Source organism: Rosa chinensis, chromosome 3, assembly GCF_002994745.2.
Source record: "Rosa chinensis cultivar Old Blush chromosome 3, RchiOBHm-V2, whole genome shotgun sequence".
Taxonomy (NCBI): domain Eukaryota; kingdom Viridiplantae; phylum Streptophyta; class Magnoliopsida; order Rosales; family Rosaceae; genus Rosa; species Rosa chinensis.
In genome coordinates this window covers 6,240,956-6,261,466 of record NC_037090.1, presented here as the reverse complement: position 1 = coordinate 6,261,466, position 20,511 = coordinate 6,240,956, and the positions used below count along the sequence as shown (strand labels likewise).

Genomic DNA, 20,511 nt, shown 5'->3' with positions numbered 1-20,511 from the left:
CAATCGTTTCAAAAAAAAAAAAGAAGCTCACTGGCTCAGCAATCTTTTTTTTCTAATCCTATCTGCAAATTAAGTATTAAAATTTTCTTAAGCCAAAATGGATTACGAAGATAAATGTCATTAATTGCCATGCCAATCAGGATTTTGAACTTTTGGTTGTAACCACCAGATTACCCAATCAGGGTAGGTAGCTGCAGGGGCACTTCCGTAAACTCACATGACCTCACACCTACGTGTCGCGCCCAATTGCTGCAGTCTCCATTTCCGCTAAAGCCCAATCCCGCACCGCCACATCATACCAATGACCGGCTGAGCTGATGTGGCGATTTCCCACTCGTCCACGTCATCGAACTCAGAGTCTTACCCGAGCTGAAATTAACTTTTTGACCGCAGCAGTAAAATCCAAACCGGTAGAGGCCTATATAACGGACCCCCGATTGCTACGACTCTCACTCTGTAGCTGCAACTGTCCTCTCTCTCTCTCTCTCTTGCTTGGTGAAAACAATGGCGTCTAGGGCTCGACATCCTAGCTTGGCGTCCTTGATCCTTCTCTCTCTCCTCGCCGTCGCCTCCGCCAAGGTCTTCTTCGAAGAGAAATTCGAAGGTATACACAAATCTCTCTCTCTGATTCTCACTCTGTATCTGTATGTGTGTTCGATCAGTGTTTGTTTGCATTTTCGGTGAATTAGGGTTTATGAGGTTTTGTGTGTGATGTAATTGCGTTCGGTTTATGGAGGATCGGTGCTGACTGTGATTCTGCGATTCGATCTGGTTGTTTTTGCATCGTTGATTTGTGTGCGGAGGTGTTAGGGTGAATGGAATTTACTGTTATGGCATGGATCTGTTAGAAACTTGATGTATTGTTGAGTTTTCAGCTTGATTTGTGGTTTTTGGTTATGGTCATAATTGAAATGGTGAATGTGTGAGTGTACGTGTACGTGTATCTGGTCAGTGACTCAATAGGAGTTGTAAGGTTTATGCTTTTGCTTTATAGTCAATACACGATTGGCACCGGATGGAGATATCAGTAATTAAAAGGTTTATGGTTCGGTTTCGGTTCAGTGGTGTTTGTTCTTTGTGTAGTGGCAGTGTGGGAGATAGTCCCATCCAAAATGGTATCATAATGAGTGAATGTATGCTGTGTATTTAAATTTCCAGGGCTTGGTAGGTGAAAAGGAACTTTGAATTCATGCTTGTTTCTGTTGCTGAACTTGTCAATTGACCAATAAAATGTTTGTCAACTCAGTGCTGGATTTTGTTGAAGGCTTGAAAACTGAATTGGTTTTCAGCTTTGGTAATTTAATGAGGAAAGCGACATGTCTTGGTCAGAGTGACAGAGACATGGAGTATTAGTGTCAACTAGTAGCATATCTTGTTCAGCTAGGATAATAATGACTGTAAAAAGCGAGTGAATAAGTTTATTTCCATGGTAAATGTAATAGTTCTACATCTCTGAGATCTCTAGCTCTTTTGTGGTAAGATATTTTTCTTGTTCTGTTATCTGGCCTTCATTTCTTTTGTTTTTCCTGTATGATTTCACAGATGGATGGGAGAAACATTGGGTTAAATCTGACTGGAAGAAAGATGAGAACCTAGCTGGGGAATGGAACTACACCTCTGGCAAATGGAACGGCGACGCTAATGACAAAGGTACACTTTTAAACCAATAATGTCTGCGGTTTTCCTTGGTTGTGTTTGAAACATGTGGAATAGTGTCCGGATGACCTTATTCACGGACTTTGGTTCTTGTTCCAGGTATCCAAACCAGTGAGGACTACCGGTTCTATGCCATATCAGCTGAGTTCCCTGAATTCAGCAACAAGGATAAAACACTAGTGTTCCAGTTTTCTGTGAAGCATGAACAGAAACTTGACTGTGGCGGTGGCTATATCAAATTGCTCAGTGGTGATGTAGATCAGAAGAAGTTTGGTGGGGATACCCCATACAGGTTTGTGATTTCACCTTTTGGTTTGAGTGTCTGCTCATTTTGTTTCTGTAATTCAATTTCCTTACCACATTTAAATTGCTAATATTGATTTATTTTTGGTTTGCAGCATCATGTTCGGGCCAGATATCTGTGGATACAGCACCAAGAAAGTGCATGCAATTCTCCACTACAACGAAACAAATAAATTGATCAAGAAGGATGTACCTTGTGAGACTGACCAGCTCACTCATGTCTATACCTTTATCATCCGCCCAGATGCTACCTACAGCATCCTTATTGACAATGTAGAGAAGCAAACTGGTAGCCTCTACAGTGATTGGGATCTTCTTCCTCCAAAGAAAATCAAGGATCCCGAAGCCAAGAAGGTAAATCCCAACGGTTTTTATTTTATTTTTATTTCAACGAAGTAATCATTACTGAAAGGTTGATGAATGATTATTGACTATCTATTGTTGGCAGCCTGAAGATTGGGACGACAAGGAATTCATCCCAGACCCTGAAGACAAGAAGCCAGAGGTAGTCTCCCAGTATAATAAGTTTAGTTCTTTTTTATGGCTTATATGTGGTGAATATAACAGCCATACTGATTCTTATTGTCTATTTTGTAGGGACATGATGACATTCCCAAGGAAATCTCAGATCCCGAAGCCAAGAAGGTAATGACTCCACTTGGGGTTTTGAAATATTGCACCTATATTGCAGAATAATTTTGTCGCTCACTGACGTGGTTTGGTGTTTCAGCCCGAAGATTGGGATGATGAGGAAGATGGTGAATGGACAGCCCCAACCATCCCCAACCCTGAATACAAGGGTGAATGGAGCCCAAAGGTTTGTGAAATTCTTTATTTTTTATTTTTTATAATAGGCTCATAAATGTAACTTTTAGAACAGTTCATGATTTGCTCCCCTTCCTTGCAGAAAATTAAGAACCCCAACTACAAGGGAAAGTGGAAGGCACCATTGATTGACAACCCAAAATTCACCGATGACCCTGACCTATATGTTTTCCCCAACTTGAAGTATGTCGGAATTGAATTGTGGCAGGTAATTTCATTTATTACTTCCCAGTTTGCTATTTGTATTCCCATGATATTCATTTTCTGATCATCATTATGTGTAATGTGCCAGGTGAAATCTGGAACTCTGTTTGACAATATCGTGATCACTGATGAGCCGGAGTATGCCAAGCAGCTGGCTGAAGACACATGGGGAAAACAGAAAGATGTATGTTTATCGTAGATACCACTGCCTAGCTGTTTTTACGATGTGCTTTTAGATTTCTTATCGAATTCCCATGAATTTCTTCAGGCTGAGAAAGCAGCATTTGAAGAGGCAGAGAAGCTTCAACAGGAAGAGGAGTCCAAGGATGAGCCAGCTGATTCTGATGTAAGCCTATTAACCATTACCGGAAAAATCTTTGTTTATCTTCTGTGGTCCTAACTGTGAACTGTTACCTGAAAGATCTTGGATTTACCATGTTCTTGTGTCTGTGGTCCTAACTTTGCCCTCCCCGTGTTTTACAGGCTGAGGATGATGAAGATGATGCTGAAGAGGACTCTGATGCTGAATCCAAACTAGAAGAGGCTGAAGAGGCCGCGGAAGAGGCTGCAAAACATGTAGGCTTTCTTTCTTTCTTGCACATTGTTGTTAGTCAACTCAACCGCATAATTAGTACGTTAACTGATCAAATTGTTTTGTGTTTTGCTTTTTCAGGACGAACTGTAGGGAGCGAGCAATGCAGAGTTTTAGAGATAAGCTTGGGCCAAGGGCACCCATTTTTTTTTTCTTTTCTTTTTTTCACTTCTTATTTGTTAGCTGTAGGAAGAGAGAACTGTGAGAGGGAAGATACTACTGCATGTTGCTATGCCGAACTGCTTATTAGCTCTGATGTCTTAAAATCTTCATTTAGCTGCTGTTTGAGCCATGAGAACAATCATGAGTTATTGTGATGTGGTTTCATAATCAAAATTCAGAGAAAAAAAAAAAACAAAAGTAGTTTTAAAACTATTTCTGAGACTCTTTTTATCTTATATATTGCTATGTTTCCTTTGTTTTTCCAATATGCATGTCCTGTTTTTGGTAGACATGGGTTCCACCTGACACAGTGTTAGTATGGGCCCACGTTTTTGGGTCCACCTGACTGAAACTTCTGTGGTCGGTGGCACCTGAGAAAAGGCTGGATAGCTCTGCAAATGAGATTGGAAAGATAGAAAATTATCTCTGATAGGTCATCGGAATAGTCTGTTTATGGTAAAATTCGGACTCTCCTGTTCTGAAACAGAGAAGCAGCTTTCTCAGCGTGGACTGGCATTTATGGAGTTTTGAGGAAACAATTGTGAAAGTTTTGTGTGGTCCTATTTATCAACCTACACCTGTCACCTTCAACCATGACATCGTCTGTGGAACTTGTGATTACATCTTTCAGTAAGCTTTTATTGAATTTGGGTTTCAGTGACCCTCATTTTGGTAAAGCATTGCCAAAATCTTTTGCATTTGCTTTGGCTGCGGAGGTAGAAAAAAGAAAAGACTACGATGCGATAAATGAGAGAGGACTCTGCTGCAAACAGTAGTATAGGATAGGCCAAATACTAGTTTCAAAGTTATAAAAATTGTGTTGGATCGGGATATGTTACAAAATTCATGGAAAGAAGAATGAAACTCATGCAAAGATATGATATCAGCCTATAACTCTAGAAGAACATCAAAACTAATTTCCAGCAGTCATGGCTTTGCTTTTACATTTTTTGGAAACAGAAAAAAATGACAGGATTGTAGTTCAAAAGTGTCACTTGTTGTCAATCAATTGAATAATTTTCATCAAACTGTCCACCTGCAATGGTTTAGTCAAATGGAAATCCATTCCTGCTTCAAGTGTCTTGCTCACTTTCTCAGTCATTGCATGAGCTGTTAATGCTATAATTGGAAGATGAATGTCATACTTCTTTTCCTCCTTCCTTATCAGTCTTGTTGCTTCATATCCATCTATTATCGGCATCTGTAGAAACAAAAACGATTATAAGAATTACGTAACATATACGAAGAATAGATCCTAGAAGACATGTTTTCAATTATATATTCATACTACCTCGCAATCCATGAAAATATAGTCGTAAGGAATGGATCTAGTCTTATCCTCCTCACTGTGATCACTTAGAGCTTTACAAACTTGATCAAATGCCTCTTTCCCATTCTGGCAAACTTCAACAACGGCTCCCAGTTTGCAAAGATTTGAACTAGTAATCCTGCGCAACACTTCATTATCATCGACAACCAAAACTTTCTTTCCATACAACAGCTTCAGACTACTATCACTTTTTTCTACATCACCTTTATCTATGACTACCTCTACTTGTTCCACCGACTTGTCGTGTTGCGCTTCTTGAGTGTCTACTTTTCTTGTTTCGAGCCTTGGTAAGTTACACCCCTTAAGTTCAGGTATTAATCCTAGAACTTTGTACAAGCGCGATCCATGAAATGGTTTGTACATGATATAATCATTTGGAGGGGCAAGCTTATGCTCATCTAGCTGCATTGTGTTTCGCGTGATTGAATTGTCTAACCACACAACCTTGCATTTAGAACTTTGAATGCCTTTCCTGAAGTTAGCCACACAGTCATATAGCTCAGAGAAAGCACCAGCATTTGTGTCAACCACTATTAGGACAATGCCTGCAAGCAAGCTTCTCGAGTTGGTCTTTTTATCTTCTTCAATTTCCTTGATACTTTGAGACTCATCACTTGGTCTTGAATCGGAGTTGTTGGATGGAGATGTGTTTATATGTTCAAGAAACTCTGATGGGGTCTCCGAATAACTGAAATAGGAAAGGTCTAACTTGTGTTTGATCTTCCCAAGTGTCGGAACAAGTTGTTTAGCATGCTTTACAGTTGTAACTTTTATGTTCAAGTTTCTGATATACTTCACCAACACCTTTCTTCGTTCATTGCCTCTTATAAAGAGTACAACACGAGATCCTTCTAGTTTAGGTGAAGGTGGCAAAAGGTGTATTCCAAAAGGTCGAAGTGGCCAATATTCCTCTTCCATTTCACCGATCTCTGGTTTATATGTCTGAAGAGAAACATCAAATCTGAAGCAACTTCCTCTCTCACCAGCTTCTTTATCAATAATTTTTATCTCTCCACCCATTAGACGCACCTACAAAATTCAATTCTGTTTTATAAATATGCAATGTCATATCAAACTTAGAAGACTTCAACAATAAACGAAAAAAATTTCACAGAAGAACAAACTACTAACACTAATATCTAGTTAGACCGGTAATTAAGCAATTGGTTAACAAAATTCTGTCTACAACTTGTTAATTATTAACTTGAAAATGTTTAAGAGTTCTGCCTAAAAAAGAATATATCTAAAACTTATCACGAGATGGCATGGAACTTGAGCAAGTACGTGTTTGAGAAAGCTGGGATGTTATCATTGATAAAATCATTAAGTTATTGCATGCAACAACTTTAACAAGTATATAAAAACTTTCTCACTGATATATACCAATTCATAGCTAATTACGGCTTTTTTTTTTTTTTTGGGAATAAGTCAAAAGGCTAAGTTTAAATAACTTTAAAAAAAAATTATTATGTGTTAAAGCTCCAGAGATTGTTCTAAAAAAAAAGTCCAGAAATTTACTCACCAAAGATTCAACAATACCGAGTCCCAAACCAGAACCTTCTTTTCCTGTAGCATTGTCTGTAACTTGAACAAAGTTTTCAAAAACAAATTCTCGTTTGTCTTTAGGAATTCCCTCGCCTGTATCATCGACCTCAATGACAAACTTTGTGGTATTAGGGTCTTTTTCAGCCCTATGAAGGACATTCAAATCATTGAAATCTTCCTCTCTCTTGTAAAACCACCATGGCCACTTCAACATACGACTACGATTAGAAGCAATTATTGAGTTTTCATAACTTGTTTTCGCAACCATGGCACGAACTGTGATATGACCTTCGGATGTAAACTTCACAGCATTACTAATCAAGTTGCACAAGATCTGTTTGAGTTTTCCTCTATCACCCCTTACATGACATGTTTTGGCAAGTGAGTTGTCACAAGGATCAAGCAATGTATCTACATCTTTCTTTATAGCAATAGGATAGAACATATCAACAACATCCTCGAGGAGCTGAGCTAAATTGAATTCTTCCACTTCAAGTTGCACTTTCCCAGCTTCAATTTTACTTATGTCCAGAACAGTGTTCAATATGCCTGCATTCAGTAGTTTTGTTGTAAATCAAACTATTATAGACTTAACTATATATATATATATATATAAACTTATGATAATGTTCTTATAATATTTGGCATGTCATGTTACCAAACTACTAATTTTCCCTACACATTTTAACAAGAATCCACCAAATTCATGAGCTGCATTAACAATTTCACAACATAATGCATTTTTACTAGTAAAATGGAAGTTTACTTACCTATGAGGTCCTTTGTACAAGTATCCATTTGTCCCAAGTTGATTGCTAGCTCAGATTCTGGTTTGGCATCTTGATGACACAACTCTATCAAACCAGTGATGGCTGCCAAAGAAGCGCGCACATCATGGTTTGCTCTACTAAAGGCTTTAGTTTTGTTCATACTTTTGCGCTCTGCTTGGCGAGTTGCACCTTCTTGTTTTATGATACGTGCGCATAAGATCATTTCTCTATTTGCAGCTCTTATTATCCAGAATATAAAGAAGCAAAGAGAAATTAGAATTATGAACAACAGAAGCCCAAGTAAAGCTCTATATATGTAGACTTTGTGCAAAAGTCCATTAAATGTTGGATAAGTCAGTACATATACCTGCAAGAAAGAAAAAAAAAGAGGTTCTTATATCGGTCAAATTAAATTGATAAATACATAAACGCATAAAAGGGAAACGTACCGATGGGATTCCAACAATCTTGAGGGTATCACAATACACTGTGTACTTTATTCCATTTATTTTCAATAAGTGACTAGATGACTGATTGCATAAGAATCTATCAACGACACCTATTACAACACCATGAAGATTCACTGCTTGCACTGTAACCATGTTGTTGCTTATCTGAAATTGGGTTTTGGGAAGTTTTGATTGCACAATCACTTGGCCATCTGAAGTAGCTAGGTGAAAATAACCGTCATGAAAATCTACAGCGTTAAAATGATCAACAACTACTTGTGCTTGCATACCGAGCGAAACCACACCTCTTCCGTCTACAGCAACACTACTAAAAAACAAGCTATTTTGAGCTCCATCACATCCGGTTCCCAACCAAGAATACCCACTCGTGTTGTTTAAGGCTTGTTGGAACCAACTAGCATTTGGTGTGAACATAGAGTTTGAATCAATATTTACTGCGACACCATATAACATCCCAGTGTCCCTATTTACTGGTTGAGTATACCAATTTCCAGAAGATGTAGTATTAGAGAACACTACAGTAGTTTGACTACCCAATCCAAATCGACCCCATTCACGATATTCAGAGTTGTGAAGTGAGAATAAAAGGTCATCCATTCCAACAAAAGTAACCTGTGAGATGTGCGCAATTGTCGAAAGTGCTAGAAACAATGTTGGTGCAACCTGAATAAATATATTTTCAACATTAATATTATGATTCGATCATATGAAGCAAAACAGTACTTACCAAGCATTTATAAAAACATGTCATAATTTAGTACTAACCGTTGTTTGGATGGTACTGAAATCTAGTTCAGTTCCATTGAGTGATGAACTCAAAGACCTTGCTAGTTTTATTGTTGACGGATTTAATGGACTTAGCAATTTTGCAGTGGAGTGGATGCTGAAATTTGATTTGCTGAGTGCTTCATGTGAGAAGAACATTATACGGTTCTCGATTGTTCTTGTCAGCCTAAACAACAGTGAGATGATCAAGCATGAAGGGACCTGCAAAATAAGCTTATTAGTTTGTAAAGTACCCTAATTTGTATAGGCCTCATAAGTTGAAATATAAACACAAATTCCTTAATGTAGAGATAAATTACTACAGTATTTTCTAATCACTAAATATATATATATATATATATATATATATATAAGTACCAGAACAAAAACAAAACACAAAAGTCTTGAACAAAGCTTCAATATTGGGTGAGACTTCATTATCGTAATAGTGGAAAGCCTGGCTTTACAATCTGCATTTCATGGAAAATGAAAAATTAATTAGTAATGTCAGATGCATACAAAAGCAACCAAATATGTATGTAGCAAACTACTATGATACATGTCCTGGATCAAGAGACACATAATTTTTCACAATTTTTTACACTTCATGTAATTCTCTTAGATTCAAAGACATTCGATGGTCAAAATTAAGCATGAGAATGACATGTCATGGGGAGGTTTCAGTTGAGGCAGAGTTCAATGAGAAAATTATTGAACGAAGATGGAGCTTGGTGAAGACAGGGTGCATGAAGAATATGATTATCTACTCCAAACCTTAATTACCTTCTCTTCTTATAATAAGAAGAAACTGCGGATAATCCTTTTTGTTGCAAATCCGTCGCACTCAAAACCAGAGCTAAACAGGAGCACTCTCCAAAATAATCCTTTTTGTCCAAAGTTGCTGTTAGAGAGAGTATTATTGGATCATTTTCGGTAGAAGAGCAAAAGATTATGGAGAAGTCTTTGAAAATCCAGAAGGCCAAGGAAATGCAGGCAGACAAAAGCTAAATAAGAAATGAAGCAAAAGTCTTTTGATTTATAAGATATGCATGAGCAAGTTGCAGATAATCTCGATTGATACTCAGTACAATGCAAGAGGACACTTGTTAGTCCAATCCCATATGAAGCATTTTGACTAAAAATCCAATACTAAATAAGTAGGAGAGAGTAATTTGGAAACAAACTCTTCTACTAAATAAAATCTCTTAAATTTTTCCAAAAACTAAATCTCATCGATTAAAATCTCTGAAATGTTTCCAAAAACTAAATCTGATCAATTTTTTTTTATAAGTTGTAACGTAATTAATATTCATTCATACAATGGATCTCCCGCTGTTCCAAGAGTCCAAGTGCAAGTATATTACCTATTTTGTTTTGTTAACATATAACAATCTGTTCTAAGCATTTATTTACATGTCTATTGTTGAGCAAACAATAATATTTGACTTCCGACTTTTGGCGTTGTTTGGCTTCAAAATCAGTCTGGGTAGCAAACTGTCTCTTTTGAGTGCGCTAACGTGCCAACACCTTTCGGTGTAGTCGTCGGGATGTCCCTTAACCTGACTTCTTACCAAACGCTGTGAACGAGGAGAGCACCAACCTCATCACCCGTATTGCTTTTCGGAAAATGACTTTCGCCTTACGGATAAGGATTTAGGGTGTGATCTCTTGAGTCACCGAGTCGATACTTAGTGTTGTAGACTAAGTAAAGCAATCACCGAGAAGTAGGAGAAAGCATGAGTTTGCTAAAGGGTGACTTTAGCTTCGCTGGGTTGCGAGGGCGTTAGATGGTAGGTAGGTAGGTTTGCTCCGGAGAGGCTTTGATAATCTGAGAGATTAATTAATTGAAAGGTTATCTTTCTATATCATCTTTAGCCTATATATATAGGCTACTAGTTGCAGATTCTCCTTCCCAATATTAATGAAATACTATATTTTAGGCCATAGTTATTGGCCTTAAATCAAATCAAAAACACTTATTAGTTTTGATAACTATCGTAGGCAATAAGTAATAATTACCTGCCTCTTGACACAACTAGATTATAGGTAAGATTAATTGCCTATTGGAGTCTTGGACGTAATCTTCTTGGATGCAAACTGTTGGATGTGCACGTCTTAATTGCACATATCTTTGTGAGGACGTAATCTTCTTACATATCTTTTGTGAGGACTCTGTAGCTCAGTGGCATATGCAATCAGGAAGGACAAGATTATATATACACACACACACACCTTGTTTATTGCAATTAAAGGTGATTGATTCCTTAATCAATAAGAGCCCATGCTTGCACGTCCACATCCTTCCCTCTTGCTTAATCTTGGTAAGGCGTAAGCAAACTAACTATCCTTAATTATCAAATATTTAATAATTAATAGTAAATTAAGGAATATTCAGATTCGCTCTGAGATTCCTTGATCTCTAAGCAAGCTTTATTTAGCCTGTAAATAATATATTTTGAGCTTATCGGAAATATATAGCTTGGGCTACAGATATTGGCCCGAATTCTCTCGAGATATCCCTTGTCAGGAAAAAAACAGGCGCTACTACCTGTTGGAGGTTCATTGGCTGGTTCGCTATTGTGCTTTCTCAATGTAATTTCTCTTTGCCATATGTGTGGTTTTCTAAAAAGTAAGTGGCTTGAGGTCTTCAACTCTCAACATATTAATGTAGGATATGATTACACCATTAACTACAGTTTCTTCACTTGTTCATACTCATACTACATTCAACTTTGCAGGGTGGTTGTGTTTATATTGCAGATGCCTATAGAGTTTATTGGGGTAGTTGTGTCAAAGGCATCAATCACACTGGACAAATGGTTATGCGACTAGTTGAAGCAGTTTTGTCTCAGCCAACCACGTTGCATCTATGTCTTCTTCAACTTAACCACATTCTGAAGTTCAACTGGGGATTTACTTTAAAATATTTCCGGAATTGATCCATTTTAAGAAGATATTCCACTCAAGATACCCATTAAACACTCATTGACATATGACACAATTTGATTTACAGTTCAAGAAGCAATAGTATCGCTATCGCTGAGCCGAGTTTATCTTCAATGGACTGGCACAAATGACAAACACTTCATGGAGGGAATCGAAAATTTAAAAGAAATCTACGCGACAAAGCTATAACCCGTTCCTCTGTTCTAGTGAAAAAAAAAAAAAAAAAAACAAGTTGGAGGATTAAAGCAGTCTAGAAGAGAATTCTGGTGCACCAATGTAGAAATTCCTAAGGTCTTCAAGCAGAGCACTAGCTACCATATCCTCATACAAATAAATGATTTACTAGTCATGTACGTATGAACATGATTGGGCTTCCATCATCGATTACAAATAAACGATCTGAATAAACTTATTAATATGTTTAATCAGATTATATTTGACAATTGCACACCCGGTTAGGAATGCAAGAGAACAGGACTCTCTAGAAAATCGGCTTCTGTGAGGATCTAACACGTGTCCATTCCCCCTCAAACAAACTCTACCTTCATCACTTACTTCCTAACGATATTGGCTTTTGTTCTTTTTTGTGTCTTCTCTCATTTGCTTTCTTGCATTTCAGACATTGATCTCTTTCACTGAATACTTGAACCATTATCACTATGGCAAACCAATCTGAACCAAGCACTGCTACCAGCACAGATGATCTGAAGTTGCACCGGTGGGCGGTATGGGCCATCCCACCGGATAGCATTTGTAAGAGAGTTAAAACGGTGATGGAGGCCCTCCGGAAAGAATTTGGTGGGTCTGAGGTCGAGCCCCACATCACCGTTGCGGGGTCCATTCTCTTCAATCGCTCAGAGGCCATTGAGAAGTTCATCGGTGCATGTAATGAGATAAACCCCTATGTTTGTCAAGTCGATCAACTTGAGACTAGCAAATTCTACTTCCAATGTGTTTCCCTAGTCTTTCAGACAGATCATCAGGTAATTGAGCTATTTGTTTATCATTCTGCACTCTAAAGCTACTGTTTATTTATTTTAAAATAATTGAAAAATCACAACAAACTGTAATACATCCCCTGTAAATTGATTTTTTAACAATATTATTTGTTTTTGTTCTCAGTTAACACAGGAAACTGGACTCCTCGCTGGGCGTATGTATTGCAATAGTGGTAAGGTCTTTTGCAACAATTTTCATGGAAAATCACATTATTATATGTGGTTAATTTCCTTTTGAAATTTTTATTAAAATGAGTAATAAATTGGATTTTTATTCTGGTTCTTTGATACGCAGCTAATATGCCACATTTGAGCTTGTTCTATGGGGATCTTACAGATGAAGAGAAGAAAAGAGCAGTAGAAATTGTGAAGAGTGTCGATGAGGGACTTTGTACCATTAGCTTCACCATATATCGGATGCAATTGTACAGGGTTAACTTCGAAGATAAAACTCAAAAATCTTGGGAGATGGTTTCTGAATGCAACCTTCGACCCAAAATCTAGAATATATGCTTGTTTACAGCAGCCTCATATTGTAATAACTAATAAGAGTACTGTTATTGCTCGACTGTCTCTTGCACCATCATCAACAAGTACTAAAGTTCTACAAGTTTTCAAGTCATTTATGATGATCAACGTACGTGTTCTTATTGCATGTCTATAACTCAATGCTAAGTTAGGAGATGTAGAAATTCCACCAACATTTGAAATATAATCCTTTTGATTAAATTTACAACAACAAAAAAAATTGAAATGAAAACATTTGCGGATCGATGCACTTTTGGGCAAGGAAAATATATAGAGGGAATGAGATTTTACGATGTTCAAAGTATTCAAAGTTCAACTTGATCCATAATATCTGCTAACTATAGCAAATTAATTTTTCATCGAATCACACAAATCATATTGCTAACCTTGCTGTAGCCCAAATAAATAAAATATAAAACTCTAAGAAATCCAAAGAAGAAAGAAAATAAATAGGACTCAAGATAAATTTTCGGCCTTTAATTTCAGTCATTCAAGTACATGGCTTAATTTTTAACCAACTCTTTTCTCATGGAAAACGTAGAACCAACCACCACCGGGGACCAATGGTCGTATTTTGTGGGAAAGTGTTGTAGTATACCTTATTTTCATTTTTCAATTTTGATTGAAATATGGAACATGTTAAGAGTAGTTCTGGGCCTCTGGGGTGTGGAAGCGTACTTTCTAACAAAAGAATAAGGGTCTTTCTGCTGTTGTTCTTGGTTTGCTTTTTGAATTGACTAGACGTTACATTTTCTCACTGAAGCATAAATGTTAGTGATCGCTAGTCACTGCTAAGTACTGTTTCTAAATACTTGGTAAACTAAGGTTAAATTTATATGCCATTAACAACCAACAACAGTAAGTACTCTTCTGAAAGTTGACGTATCCAATTTCACATTTAGAGGCAGTGAATTCTTGTTATTTGTTCATTTGCTGAGCATTAAGAGAATGAAGATTTTAGATTGCCATTGCTGATACTGCTCACTCTGAAAATTTTGAATTCATATAAGCATGAAGATTACTGATTACATGGATTTGCGATTTGTTCTGCAGGTAATATGCCACATCTGAGTCTCCTTTATGGGGTGCTGACAGATAAAGAGAAGAAAAGAGCTCAAGGAAAAGTTAGTGTTCTGGATGAGACCATTACCAGCCTCAATTTCACCATAGATCGCCTTGCGCGCAATGTACATGCAAATGTCACGATGAAGACAGAACTCAACGGTCTTGGGATATATAACTGAGAAGATTCTTGAACTCCGCCTTAATTAGGTTCTAGTTCAATATTTGAGCTTCTCGCTATACTAGTTGAGCCTAGGTAGCAGTTAATTGTAATTCAACACTTGAGTGTGATCTATATAGTTCGATACAAATACAGATGTTGAAGTTTGATACTATATAGGTTTTGGAGGTTTATGTTTTTTAATTAGCAACTCTTCAGCTTCATGTTTGATGCTATTTAGGTGTTGAATGTTTATGTTTTTTGGCAACCGGAGCAAATGATAAATTAACTAAGGACAAGAACTATGCTTTTGATCATTTGTGTCAATGTGCATGATAGTTTTTTGCAGCTTTTGCTTGGCTGTGTTTTCTGTTTCTATGTATAGTATTTTGATCAATGGAAGAAGAGTAATTCGAACTTAGAACCACTTTCAAGGATGGGAAAAGAAATACAATGATACTACGAGCTTTAGAGTTATTGTTTTATTAGTTCCCTTTTACTCGGACTATGCATCCACACATGGTGAAGAAAATTTAAACTGAATTGAGCTCTATTTTTTAGCTTTTTCATGGAGCCACATACATTTATCTCAGTATCAGCTCTTTATGGATTGCCACTTACTGTTTCTTACATGGATCACTCCCAAATGAATTGTTCAGAATCATTTTCATTGAAGCTAACATTACGGTAGAGTCAAATTATCAATGTACTAAGATTTTTTCTATTGAGTGTGCTTATTTTAAGAAGATTTTCCTTCCTAAGAAATTAATCTTGGCATTTTCTCTGATCCACCACTATTGTTCTTCTCGATTTAAATATCAGTCTGATGCCATCCCAAGAACAAGAAGCATTGGAAGCGTTCAAGGATGCGCAAGAAATGCACATGTATGCAGTGTGGGCTCTTCCACCAACACATGTGCTCCCACGAATCAAGACGGTGATGGAGGGCCTACGAGCCGAATTCGGTGGTCCTGAAATCGAACCTCACATCACCGTTTTGGGATCCATGTTAAGGACGGAAGAAGATACGATCCAACAATTCAAAGATGCTTGTAACATTATCACCCGTTTTGAATGTAACGTCGATCTCATTGAAACTAGTCGGTTTTTTTACCAGTGTGTCTCCCTCATCATTGATCCAATCGGAGATGTAGAACCCTACATTTAATCATCATTTTTTCTGTTCAGGGGATTTATATGGATTAAGTAGGTATTTCTTTTAGTTCATACTGCCTGCTAATAATGCATGTACATTTGTTTTCTCAGTTATGGGGTGAAATCGGACGCTTTGTTAGGATCTTCGAACACACTTTCCGTAAGTTGAACATGTAACCATGCACAAATGAACTTATTGGGACTTTGGATGTAGAGAAGTACTATTTATGAACCATGATTCTTGGATGGGCAGATTTAAAAAAAAAAAAAAAATGTTGTTCTTACCTAGTGACATATATTTCATGGAATGAGAATATTAATTTGATTTCTGATTGACGTGATGCAGCTTGTTGTCCACATTTGAGCCTCCTTTATGGGTATCTAACAGATGAAGAGAAAAAAAGAGCTAAAGAGAAAGTTACTACTATCGATGAGGGCTTTGCTAGCCTTAGCTTTGATGTTACTCGCTTTGTGTTATGCAAGATGAACATCCAAGATAAATCTCAACACTCTTGGGAGAAGATTCTGGCAATTGACCTCCAACCATAATTAGTTGGTTTCCATAACATATGCTTTGTATGCAACTTCATGATCAAATAATTGTATTATGACTACTCTCTCTAGTTCTCAGAGGTATTTTTAATACAAAAACATTCATAGTTTTAGATTAAAACATTGATGCTCATCTATATAACACACAATTTTTCTTGAAAGTTGACATTCTCAAAATTTTTGAAGAAATTCAACCAAGTGACAAAAGATAACGAAGATCTAGAAGAGACACTACACTAATTTAAGAAACGTGCATCACCACTCATAAGATATAATAATCTAAGAGATAATTAAGAGCTAGAGGATAGAAAAAAAACAGTCTCTTAAACCAAATTATTTAATCTGAAATCTGAGATCATTGTAAAAGAGGTTATGGTTGCTCAACATATATGTTTTGAAGTTGAGAAAATGGAAAACTCATAAAGGAAATTTTTTTTGACCCGTGGCCTTGTGGACTCGATCTAACAAGAGAACTTCAGTAATCACAATGAACATCACAATTCGGCTTGTGTGCGTGAAGCGTGTCAAACCTCTGAAAAACTCTATAGCACACAATTTTTCATGAAAGTTACATGCTTGAATTATTAACGAAATTTAAGCACCAGTGTCAAGAGGGATGTTGTAACCCTAAGAAACCGATCATACATAGTTGGAGCATTTATTTTAATTTTAAAATAGAAAAACTAGAAAATCCGTCGCCAAGTTCCTCGGGAGAGGTCATTTCCCAATAATGAAAAGAGTGGATAAAGCATAAACTCTTCTATGGACCTAAATCAATTGGTTTTGCATATCATCTCCCTACTACAAACAAAAATAAATAATATAAAGAAGTTGGTACCTATTTCCTTTTTTGGACACAATAGAACTTGGTACCTTCATCTACTATCGCAATAGGGGTCGTCCCTGAAAAAATGCATGCAAAAGAATAGGACTTCCTGAAAAATGGGATTCTATTAAGCTTTCAAGAGCAATGCTTCAATCTCTTTCTTTCTAACCATAAACTGTCATCTCAAAAGCAAGAAGCTCCTTCCTTCCTACTCAAATAATTTGTACTCTACTTCTTCCTCTTCACCTTCTTCTACGTTCAATATATATTCAATTCGATCTGATGCCAATTAGCCCTGAACAAGAAGCTCTTGAAGCGCAGAAGGATGCGCAGGAAATGCACAGGTATGCGGTATGGGGCCTCCTACCAGAGAATGCGAACACAAGGATCAAGAAGGTGATGGAGGCGCTCCGGGAAGAATATGGTGGGCCGGAGATCGAGCCCCACATCACCATAGTCGGATCCTGCCTAATGACGGAAGATGAAGCGATCGGCTCATTTAGAGAAGGTTGTAACTCGGTCAAGCAAATCTATTGCAAAGTCGAAAACTTCGAGACTAGTAAATTCTATTTCCAGTGTCTTTCTCTCGTCATGGAAATAACCGAGGACGTAAGTTAGTTTTTTTTTATGTTAATGATTTGTTCCATAATTCTCTATCTCTCTTAGCTATAGCCTGTTTGAGATTTGATGTAAAATAATGTACAACCTTTTCTTTTCTCAGCTAAAGGCTCAAACTCGTTGGTTTGCCGGTTGCATGAATCGCCCCTTCCGTAAGTTGTTTACATTTTCATTTTCTGTCAAATATTGTATCACTTGTATGTGCATAAATTTTCTGGTTAATTTGCGGCTGTACACTTGCCAAAAATACTCCGAAGATCAAATTTTCGTTGTTCTTCTTTGAACCAGGGATTTCGAGATGAGTTTATGTAATGAATGATGATTTGTTTCTTGGAATTGATTGGTTTATGTGATTTACGATGCAGCTGCTATGCCACATTTGAGCCTCCTATATGGGAATTTGACAGATGAAGAGAAAAAAAAAGCTAAAGAGAAAGTTCTTGCTATGGATGAGAGCATTGCTGGACTAACATTCCTCTTAAGTAGGATGGCATTGTACAGAGTCAACTTTGCTGATAGAACTCAAAAATCCTGGGAGAGGATTCTTGAGGGCCACCTTCGAGTCAACTGATTAGTTCTCCAAAGAGAAAAATGTTTTACAACTTTTACAACTTATAAATAAGGCGTCCAGAAAAATTTGGGGCAATTTAACTGTACCTTTGAAATGATATGTATAAACCAGATTGTTTGAATTATGTAATCGCATTGTGTGACACAGGGTTTCAGTACCAGAAATGATCGATGAGACTCACTGGTATGTGATAGTTCCATTGATACATTATAAATTTACAGCATGAAATTTGACATATAACAAAAGAGGAAAAAGTTACCAATTTATAGTACAAACTGTCTAATTCTACCAAGCCAAAGCCAAGAAGAGAAATTTGCAAAGAAGAGGAAGAAGAAGAAGAGAAAAACAAGATCATTTGCTCCCACAATTTGTTTTCGGCTTCTTCACAATCAACACAGGACACTTCGCATTCTGTGCACAGTGGTTGCTCACACTTCCAAGGAAAGCCCTGCAAATAGCAAATTTCTTTCGATACATTCTTCAAAATGGTTTAAAATATCTTTAATCAAATTCAATGTCGGTTCATTTTATTTTAGTCCTCCTATCGATCCAGATACTCTGGTTTATGATATAAAATTATCACACACAAGAATGTGGTAGAATTTCCGTCAAAACACAAAGATAGAAAAATACGCTTAGTATTACCTGATCCAGTAGCATAAGTATCTTCTTTATAAGTGAGAGGTCATGAATTCGTCTTATAATAAACTAATTATTGTATAATGATCACACACACACTAAAAAATAAATTAAACAATACCGAAAAAAAAGTTACACGCTACTGCTATTATATGTAAGTCCGTAAATCTACTAATTTCCACCATCAACTAAGATTAAAAAGTAGATCTAACGGTTGAAAACTCCTGAATATAACAGACGAAACAAAAGAAAAAGAGTTAATGGGGGCCTACCTCTTGATGAGACCATAGCCATGACTGCCCATGACAAGAACATCGGCAGCGATCTGCTCCACCAGATGGCAAATCACATCCCTCGGATCACCATTCTCTACTCTCGTCTCCACCTTAACCTAGCCCAAAAAGGGAAGTTTTGAATTTATTAAGCCAAATGACATTTCAGCCCTCACACAAACAAAACAATGACACTCACATCCAGCTCAGGAAGAACATCCCTGCACATCTTCTTGGCCTTCTCGACGACGGAGCTGGCCACCTGGCCGCTGTACTTCTCCATCGCCGCAAAAATATCAGTCGAAAACATATACCCTGTATCGCAACCAAAATCACTACACCTCTGAATCCCTTACTGTTTTCCATAAACAACCTCAAACAATTTATGAAAATACCTGACGGACCCTCTCTCGTACCTGTGCCATCTAGGGGCATGTACACAGCTTTCGGGGGCTTAACGTAGACCAGGATAAGGGTATCCTTGGAATTTTGAGAAACCACGTTCTTGAGGCACCAGGAGAGAGCATACATGCTCTCCTCGCCCTCGTCGACGGCCACCAGGATCTTCCGCTCTTTCTCCGCCACGTCAGCCATTTCGTTGATCGGAAAGTTTGGAAATAAAAGTTTAAGAAATATGAACTGATCGATCGAACTCTGAAAAAGTTTTGGAGAGAGGTAAGGACTATGGAGGTGCAGTGGTTATTTATAGTGGGAAAGTTGTGGTTTTTTTTCCTGTTGGCGGTTTCCCGGTTTGGGCTTTGTAGGGTTTGGCGGTTTGGAACTTTGAAGACAGTGGGCTTTACTTTTTCAGCTGTCTTCTTCGAAGGTTATCTGGTTTTGAAGGTTCCGGAACCAATAGTTTCAAGGTTTTGAATTGGATAAGCCTTGCCATTATTAAACAGCTGGCCACAGTTATTATATATATATATATATATATATAGAAGATTATCTTCCTCATAAAGAACAAAAGTAGAGCCCCAACGTCAATGAAAGAATTTGTGCTTGATTTAAAAAATTGTGATCTTTTGTTAATGAAAAGCTACTATTGTTTACTCGTTTGCCTAAATGGATCGTTCTATCGGAAAAGTACTCATATGTGAAAGAATGACGTACTGTCAACGTATGGTGTATCAATGGTAAATAAATTTTTCTAAAGGAAAAATTTCACAAATGGTCACTTAACTATGATTCATTCGACATTTTGGTCACTGACGTTTCAAATATATCACTTTGGTCACTCACCTATTACACTGTCAATTACTTAAGTCACTTTGTTAATTTTTTTTCATTAACAAAGTATAAAAATACTCTTTAGGTGACTTGAGTGATTGACAGTGTAATAGTTGAGTGACCAAAGTGATATATTTGAAACTTCAGTAACCAAAGTATCGAATGAGTCATAGTTGAGTGATCATTTATGGAATTCTCCATTTTTCTAAATGCAGTAATAGATCAATTTTCCATGGTAGACTGGCAGACTGGCTTGAACTAAGCTGATCTAATTGATCTACCGATGTATGAAGTGTGTTTGATTTTTTTTTTTTTTTTTTTGTTCAAGGAGC

At 37.1% G+C, this 20,511-nt stretch overlaps 6 protein-coding genes and 1 long non-coding RNA gene across 13 annotated transcripts; 5 read left to right on the top strand and 2 right to left on the bottom strand.

Moving 5' to 3' along the window:
• Positions 1-436: 436 nt before the first annotated feature.
• Positions 437-3,935, top strand: LOC112193807 (calreticulin). Of its 2 annotated transcripts, XM_024334051.2 has the most exons (12): positions 438-604; positions 1,543-1,650; positions 1,756-1,948; positions 2,055-2,313; positions 2,408-2,464; positions 2,557-2,604; positions 2,690-2,776; positions 2,867-2,992; positions 3,077-3,172; positions 3,257-3,334; positions 3,472-3,564; positions 3,662-3,935. In XM_024334051.2, the coding sequence occupies exons 1-12, from the start codon at positions 505-507 to the stop codon at positions 3,671-3,673; spliced, it is 1,257 nt and encodes a 418-aa protein (XP_024189819.1). In that variant the 5' UTR covers positions 438-504; the 3' UTR covers positions 3,674-3,935. The 2 variants fall into 2 exon arrangements, with proteins under 2 accessions (XP_024189820.1, XP_024189819.1); XM_024334052.2 differs by lacking the exons at positions 2,408-2,464; positions 2,557-2,604 and having other exon boundaries at positions 437-604.
• Positions 3,936-5,503: 1,568 nt separating this feature from the next.
• On the bottom strand, positions 5,504-8,781 carry LOC112193805 (histidine kinase CKI1). The gene is made up of 6 exons (XM_040516915.1): positions 8,623-8,781; positions 7,837-8,520; positions 7,388-7,754; positions 6,595-7,166; positions 5,618-6,101; positions 5,504-5,544 (listed from the first exon to the last, which is right to left on the bottom strand). The coding sequence occupies exons 1-6, from the start codon at positions 8,779-8,781 to the stop codon at positions 5,504-5,506; spliced, it is 2,307 nt and encodes a 768-aa protein (XP_040372849.1).
• A 3,308-nt stretch (positions 8,782-12,089) lies between these two features.
• LOC112192040 (cyclic phosphodiesterase) lies at positions 12,090-13,176 on the top strand. Its single transcript, XM_024331555.2, has 3 exons — positions 12,090-12,551; positions 12,691-12,739; positions 12,862-13,176. The coding sequence occupies exons 1-3, from the start codon at positions 12,228-12,230 to the stop codon at positions 13,068-13,070; spliced, it is 582 nt and encodes a 193-aa protein (XP_024187323.1). The 5' UTR covers positions 12,090-12,227; the 3' UTR covers positions 13,071-13,176.
• A 590-nt stretch (positions 13,177-13,766) lies between these two features.
• LOC121052087 lies at positions 13,767-14,491 on the top strand. The gene is made up of 2 exons (XR_005807944.1): positions 13,767-13,952; positions 14,148-14,491. It is a non-coding gene; the product is annotated as an uncharacterized LOC121052087 (long non-coding RNA).
• A 378-nt stretch (positions 14,492-14,869) lies between these two features.
• On the top strand, positions 14,870-16,185 carry LOC121052033 (cyclic phosphodiesterase-like). 4 transcript variants are annotated; one of them, XM_040515882.1, is made up of 4 exons: positions 14,870-15,003; positions 15,139-15,466; positions 15,583-15,631; positions 15,818-16,175. In XM_040515882.1, exons 1-4 carry the CDS (start codon positions 14,885-14,887, stop codon positions 16,018-16,020), a joined length of 699 nt encoding a protein of 232 aa, XP_040371816.1. In that variant the 5' UTR covers positions 14,870-14,884; the 3' UTR covers positions 16,021-16,175. The 4 variants fall into 4 exon arrangements, 3 of the variants coding, with proteins under 3 accessions (XP_040371816.1, XP_040371818.1, XP_040371817.1); XM_040515883.1 differs by having other exon boundaries at positions 14,896-15,022; positions 15,818-16,174; XM_040515884.1 differs by lacking the exon at positions 15,583-15,631 and having other exon boundaries at positions 15,139-15,392; positions 15,818-16,183.
• Positions 16,186-17,117: 932 nt separating this feature from the next.
• LOC112191676 (cyclic phosphodiesterase) lies at positions 17,118-18,038 on the top strand. The gene is made up of 3 exons (XM_024331066.2): positions 17,118-17,458; positions 17,571-17,619; positions 17,833-18,038. The coding sequence occupies exons 1-3, from the start codon at positions 17,132-17,134 to the stop codon at positions 18,036-18,038; spliced, it is 582 nt and encodes a 193-aa protein (XP_024186834.1). The 5' UTR covers positions 17,118-17,131.
• A 112-nt stretch (positions 18,039-18,150) lies between these two features.
• LOC112191678 (universal stress protein A-like protein) lies at positions 18,151-19,759 on the bottom strand. 3 transcript variants are annotated; one of them, XM_024331067.2, is made up of 4 exons: positions 19,345-19,753; positions 19,149-19,264; positions 18,950-19,068; positions 18,151-18,486 (listed from the first exon to the last, which is right to left on the bottom strand). In XM_024331067.2, the coding sequence occupies exons 1-4, from the start codon at positions 19,541-19,543 to the stop codon at positions 18,390-18,392; spliced, it is 531 nt and encodes a 176-aa protein (XP_024186835.1). In that variant the 5' UTR covers positions 19,544-19,753; the 3' UTR covers positions 18,151-18,389. The 3 variants fall into 3 exon arrangements, with proteins under 3 accessions (XP_024186835.1, XP_024186836.1, XP_040371828.1); XM_024331068.2 differs by having other exon boundaries at positions 19,366-19,741; XM_040515894.1 differs by having other exon boundaries at positions 18,151-19,068; positions 19,345-19,759.
• Between the last annotated feature and the right edge of the window lie 752 nt (positions 19,760-20,511).

What these genes read in the sequence shown, in the direction of transcription:
- LOC112193807 (XM_024334051.2), top strand. Translation starts at nt 505, where the DNA reads ATGGCGTCTAGGGCTCGACATCCTAGCTTGGCGTCCTTGATCCTTCTC. An exon ending in AGGATCCCGAAGCCAAGAAG is followed by an intron (nt 2,314 to 2,407) that starts GTAAATCCCAAC and finishes TATTGTTGGCAG; the next exon opens with CCTGAAGATTGGGACGACAA. An exon ending in CAGATCCCGAAGCCAAGAAG is followed by an intron (nt 2,605 to 2,689) that starts GTAATGACTCCA and finishes TTGGTGTTTCAG; the next exon opens with CCCGAAGATTGGGATGATGA.
- LOC112193805 (XM_040516915.1), bottom strand. Translation starts at nt 8,781, where the DNA reads ATGTTCTTCTCACATGAAGCACTCAGCAAATCAAATTTCAGCATCCAC. An exon ending in TCAGTACCATCCAAACAACG is followed by an intron (nt 8,521 to 8,622) that starts GTTAGTACTAAA and finishes ATATTTATTCAG; the next exon opens with GTTGCACCAACATTGTTTCT. An exon ending in CTCGAGAAGCTTGCTTGCAG is followed by an intron (nt 5,545 to 5,617) that starts GCATTGTCCTAA and finishes GGCTAACTTCAG; the next exon opens with GAAAGGCATTCAAAGTTCTA.
- LOC112192040 (XM_024331555.2), top strand. Translation starts at nt 12,228, where the DNA reads ATGGCAAACCAATCTGAACCAAGCACTGCTACCAGCACAGATGATCTG. An exon ending in TCTTTCAGACAGATCATCAG is followed by an intron (nt 12,552 to 12,690) that starts GTAATTGAGCTA and finishes TTTTGTTCTCAG; the next exon opens with TTAACACAGGAAACTGGACT. An exon ending in GCGTATGTATTGCAATAGTG is followed by an intron (nt 12,740 to 12,861) that starts GTAAGGTCTTTT and finishes TTTGATACGCAG; the next exon opens with CTAATATGCCACATTTGAGC.
- LOC121052033 (XM_040515882.1), top strand. Translation starts at nt 14,885, where the DNA reads ATGGAGCCACATACATTTATCTCAGTATCAGCTCTTTATGGATTGCCA. An exon ending in TCATTGATCCAATCGGAGAT is followed by an intron (nt 15,467 to 15,582) that starts GTAGAACCCTAC and finishes TTGTTTTCTCAG; the next exon opens with TTATGGGGTGAAATCGGACG. An exon ending in GATCTTCGAACACACTTTCC is followed by an intron (nt 15,632 to 15,817) that starts GTAAGTTGAACA and finishes GACGTGATGCAG; the next exon opens with CTTGTTGTCCACATTTGAGC.
- LOC112191676 (XM_024331066.2), top strand. Translation starts at nt 17,132, where the DNA reads ATGCCAATTAGCCCTGAACAAGAAGCTCTTGAAGCGCAGAAGGATGCG. An exon ending in TCATGGAAATAACCGAGGAC is followed by an intron (nt 17,459 to 17,570) that starts GTAAGTTAGTTT and finishes TTCTTTTCTCAG; the next exon opens with CTAAAGGCTCAAACTCGTTG. An exon ending in TTGCATGAATCGCCCCTTCC is followed by an intron (nt 17,620 to 17,832) that starts GTAAGTTGTTTA and finishes TTTACGATGCAG; the next exon opens with CTGCTATGCCACATTTGAGC.
- LOC112191678 (XM_024331067.2), bottom strand. Translation starts at nt 19,543, where the DNA reads ATGGCTGACGTGGCGGAGAAAGAGCGGAAGATCCTGGTGGCCGTCGAC. An exon ending in ATGTTCTTCCTGAGCTGGAT is followed by an intron (nt 19,069 to 19,148) that starts GTGAGTGTCATT and finishes TTTTTGGGCTAG; the next exon opens with GTTAAGGTGGAGACGAGAGT. An exon ending in GGCTATGGTCTCATCAAGAG is followed by an intron (nt 18,487 to 18,949) that starts GTAGGCCCCCAT and finishes TGCTATTTGCAG; the next exon opens with GGCTTTCCTTGGAAGTGTGA.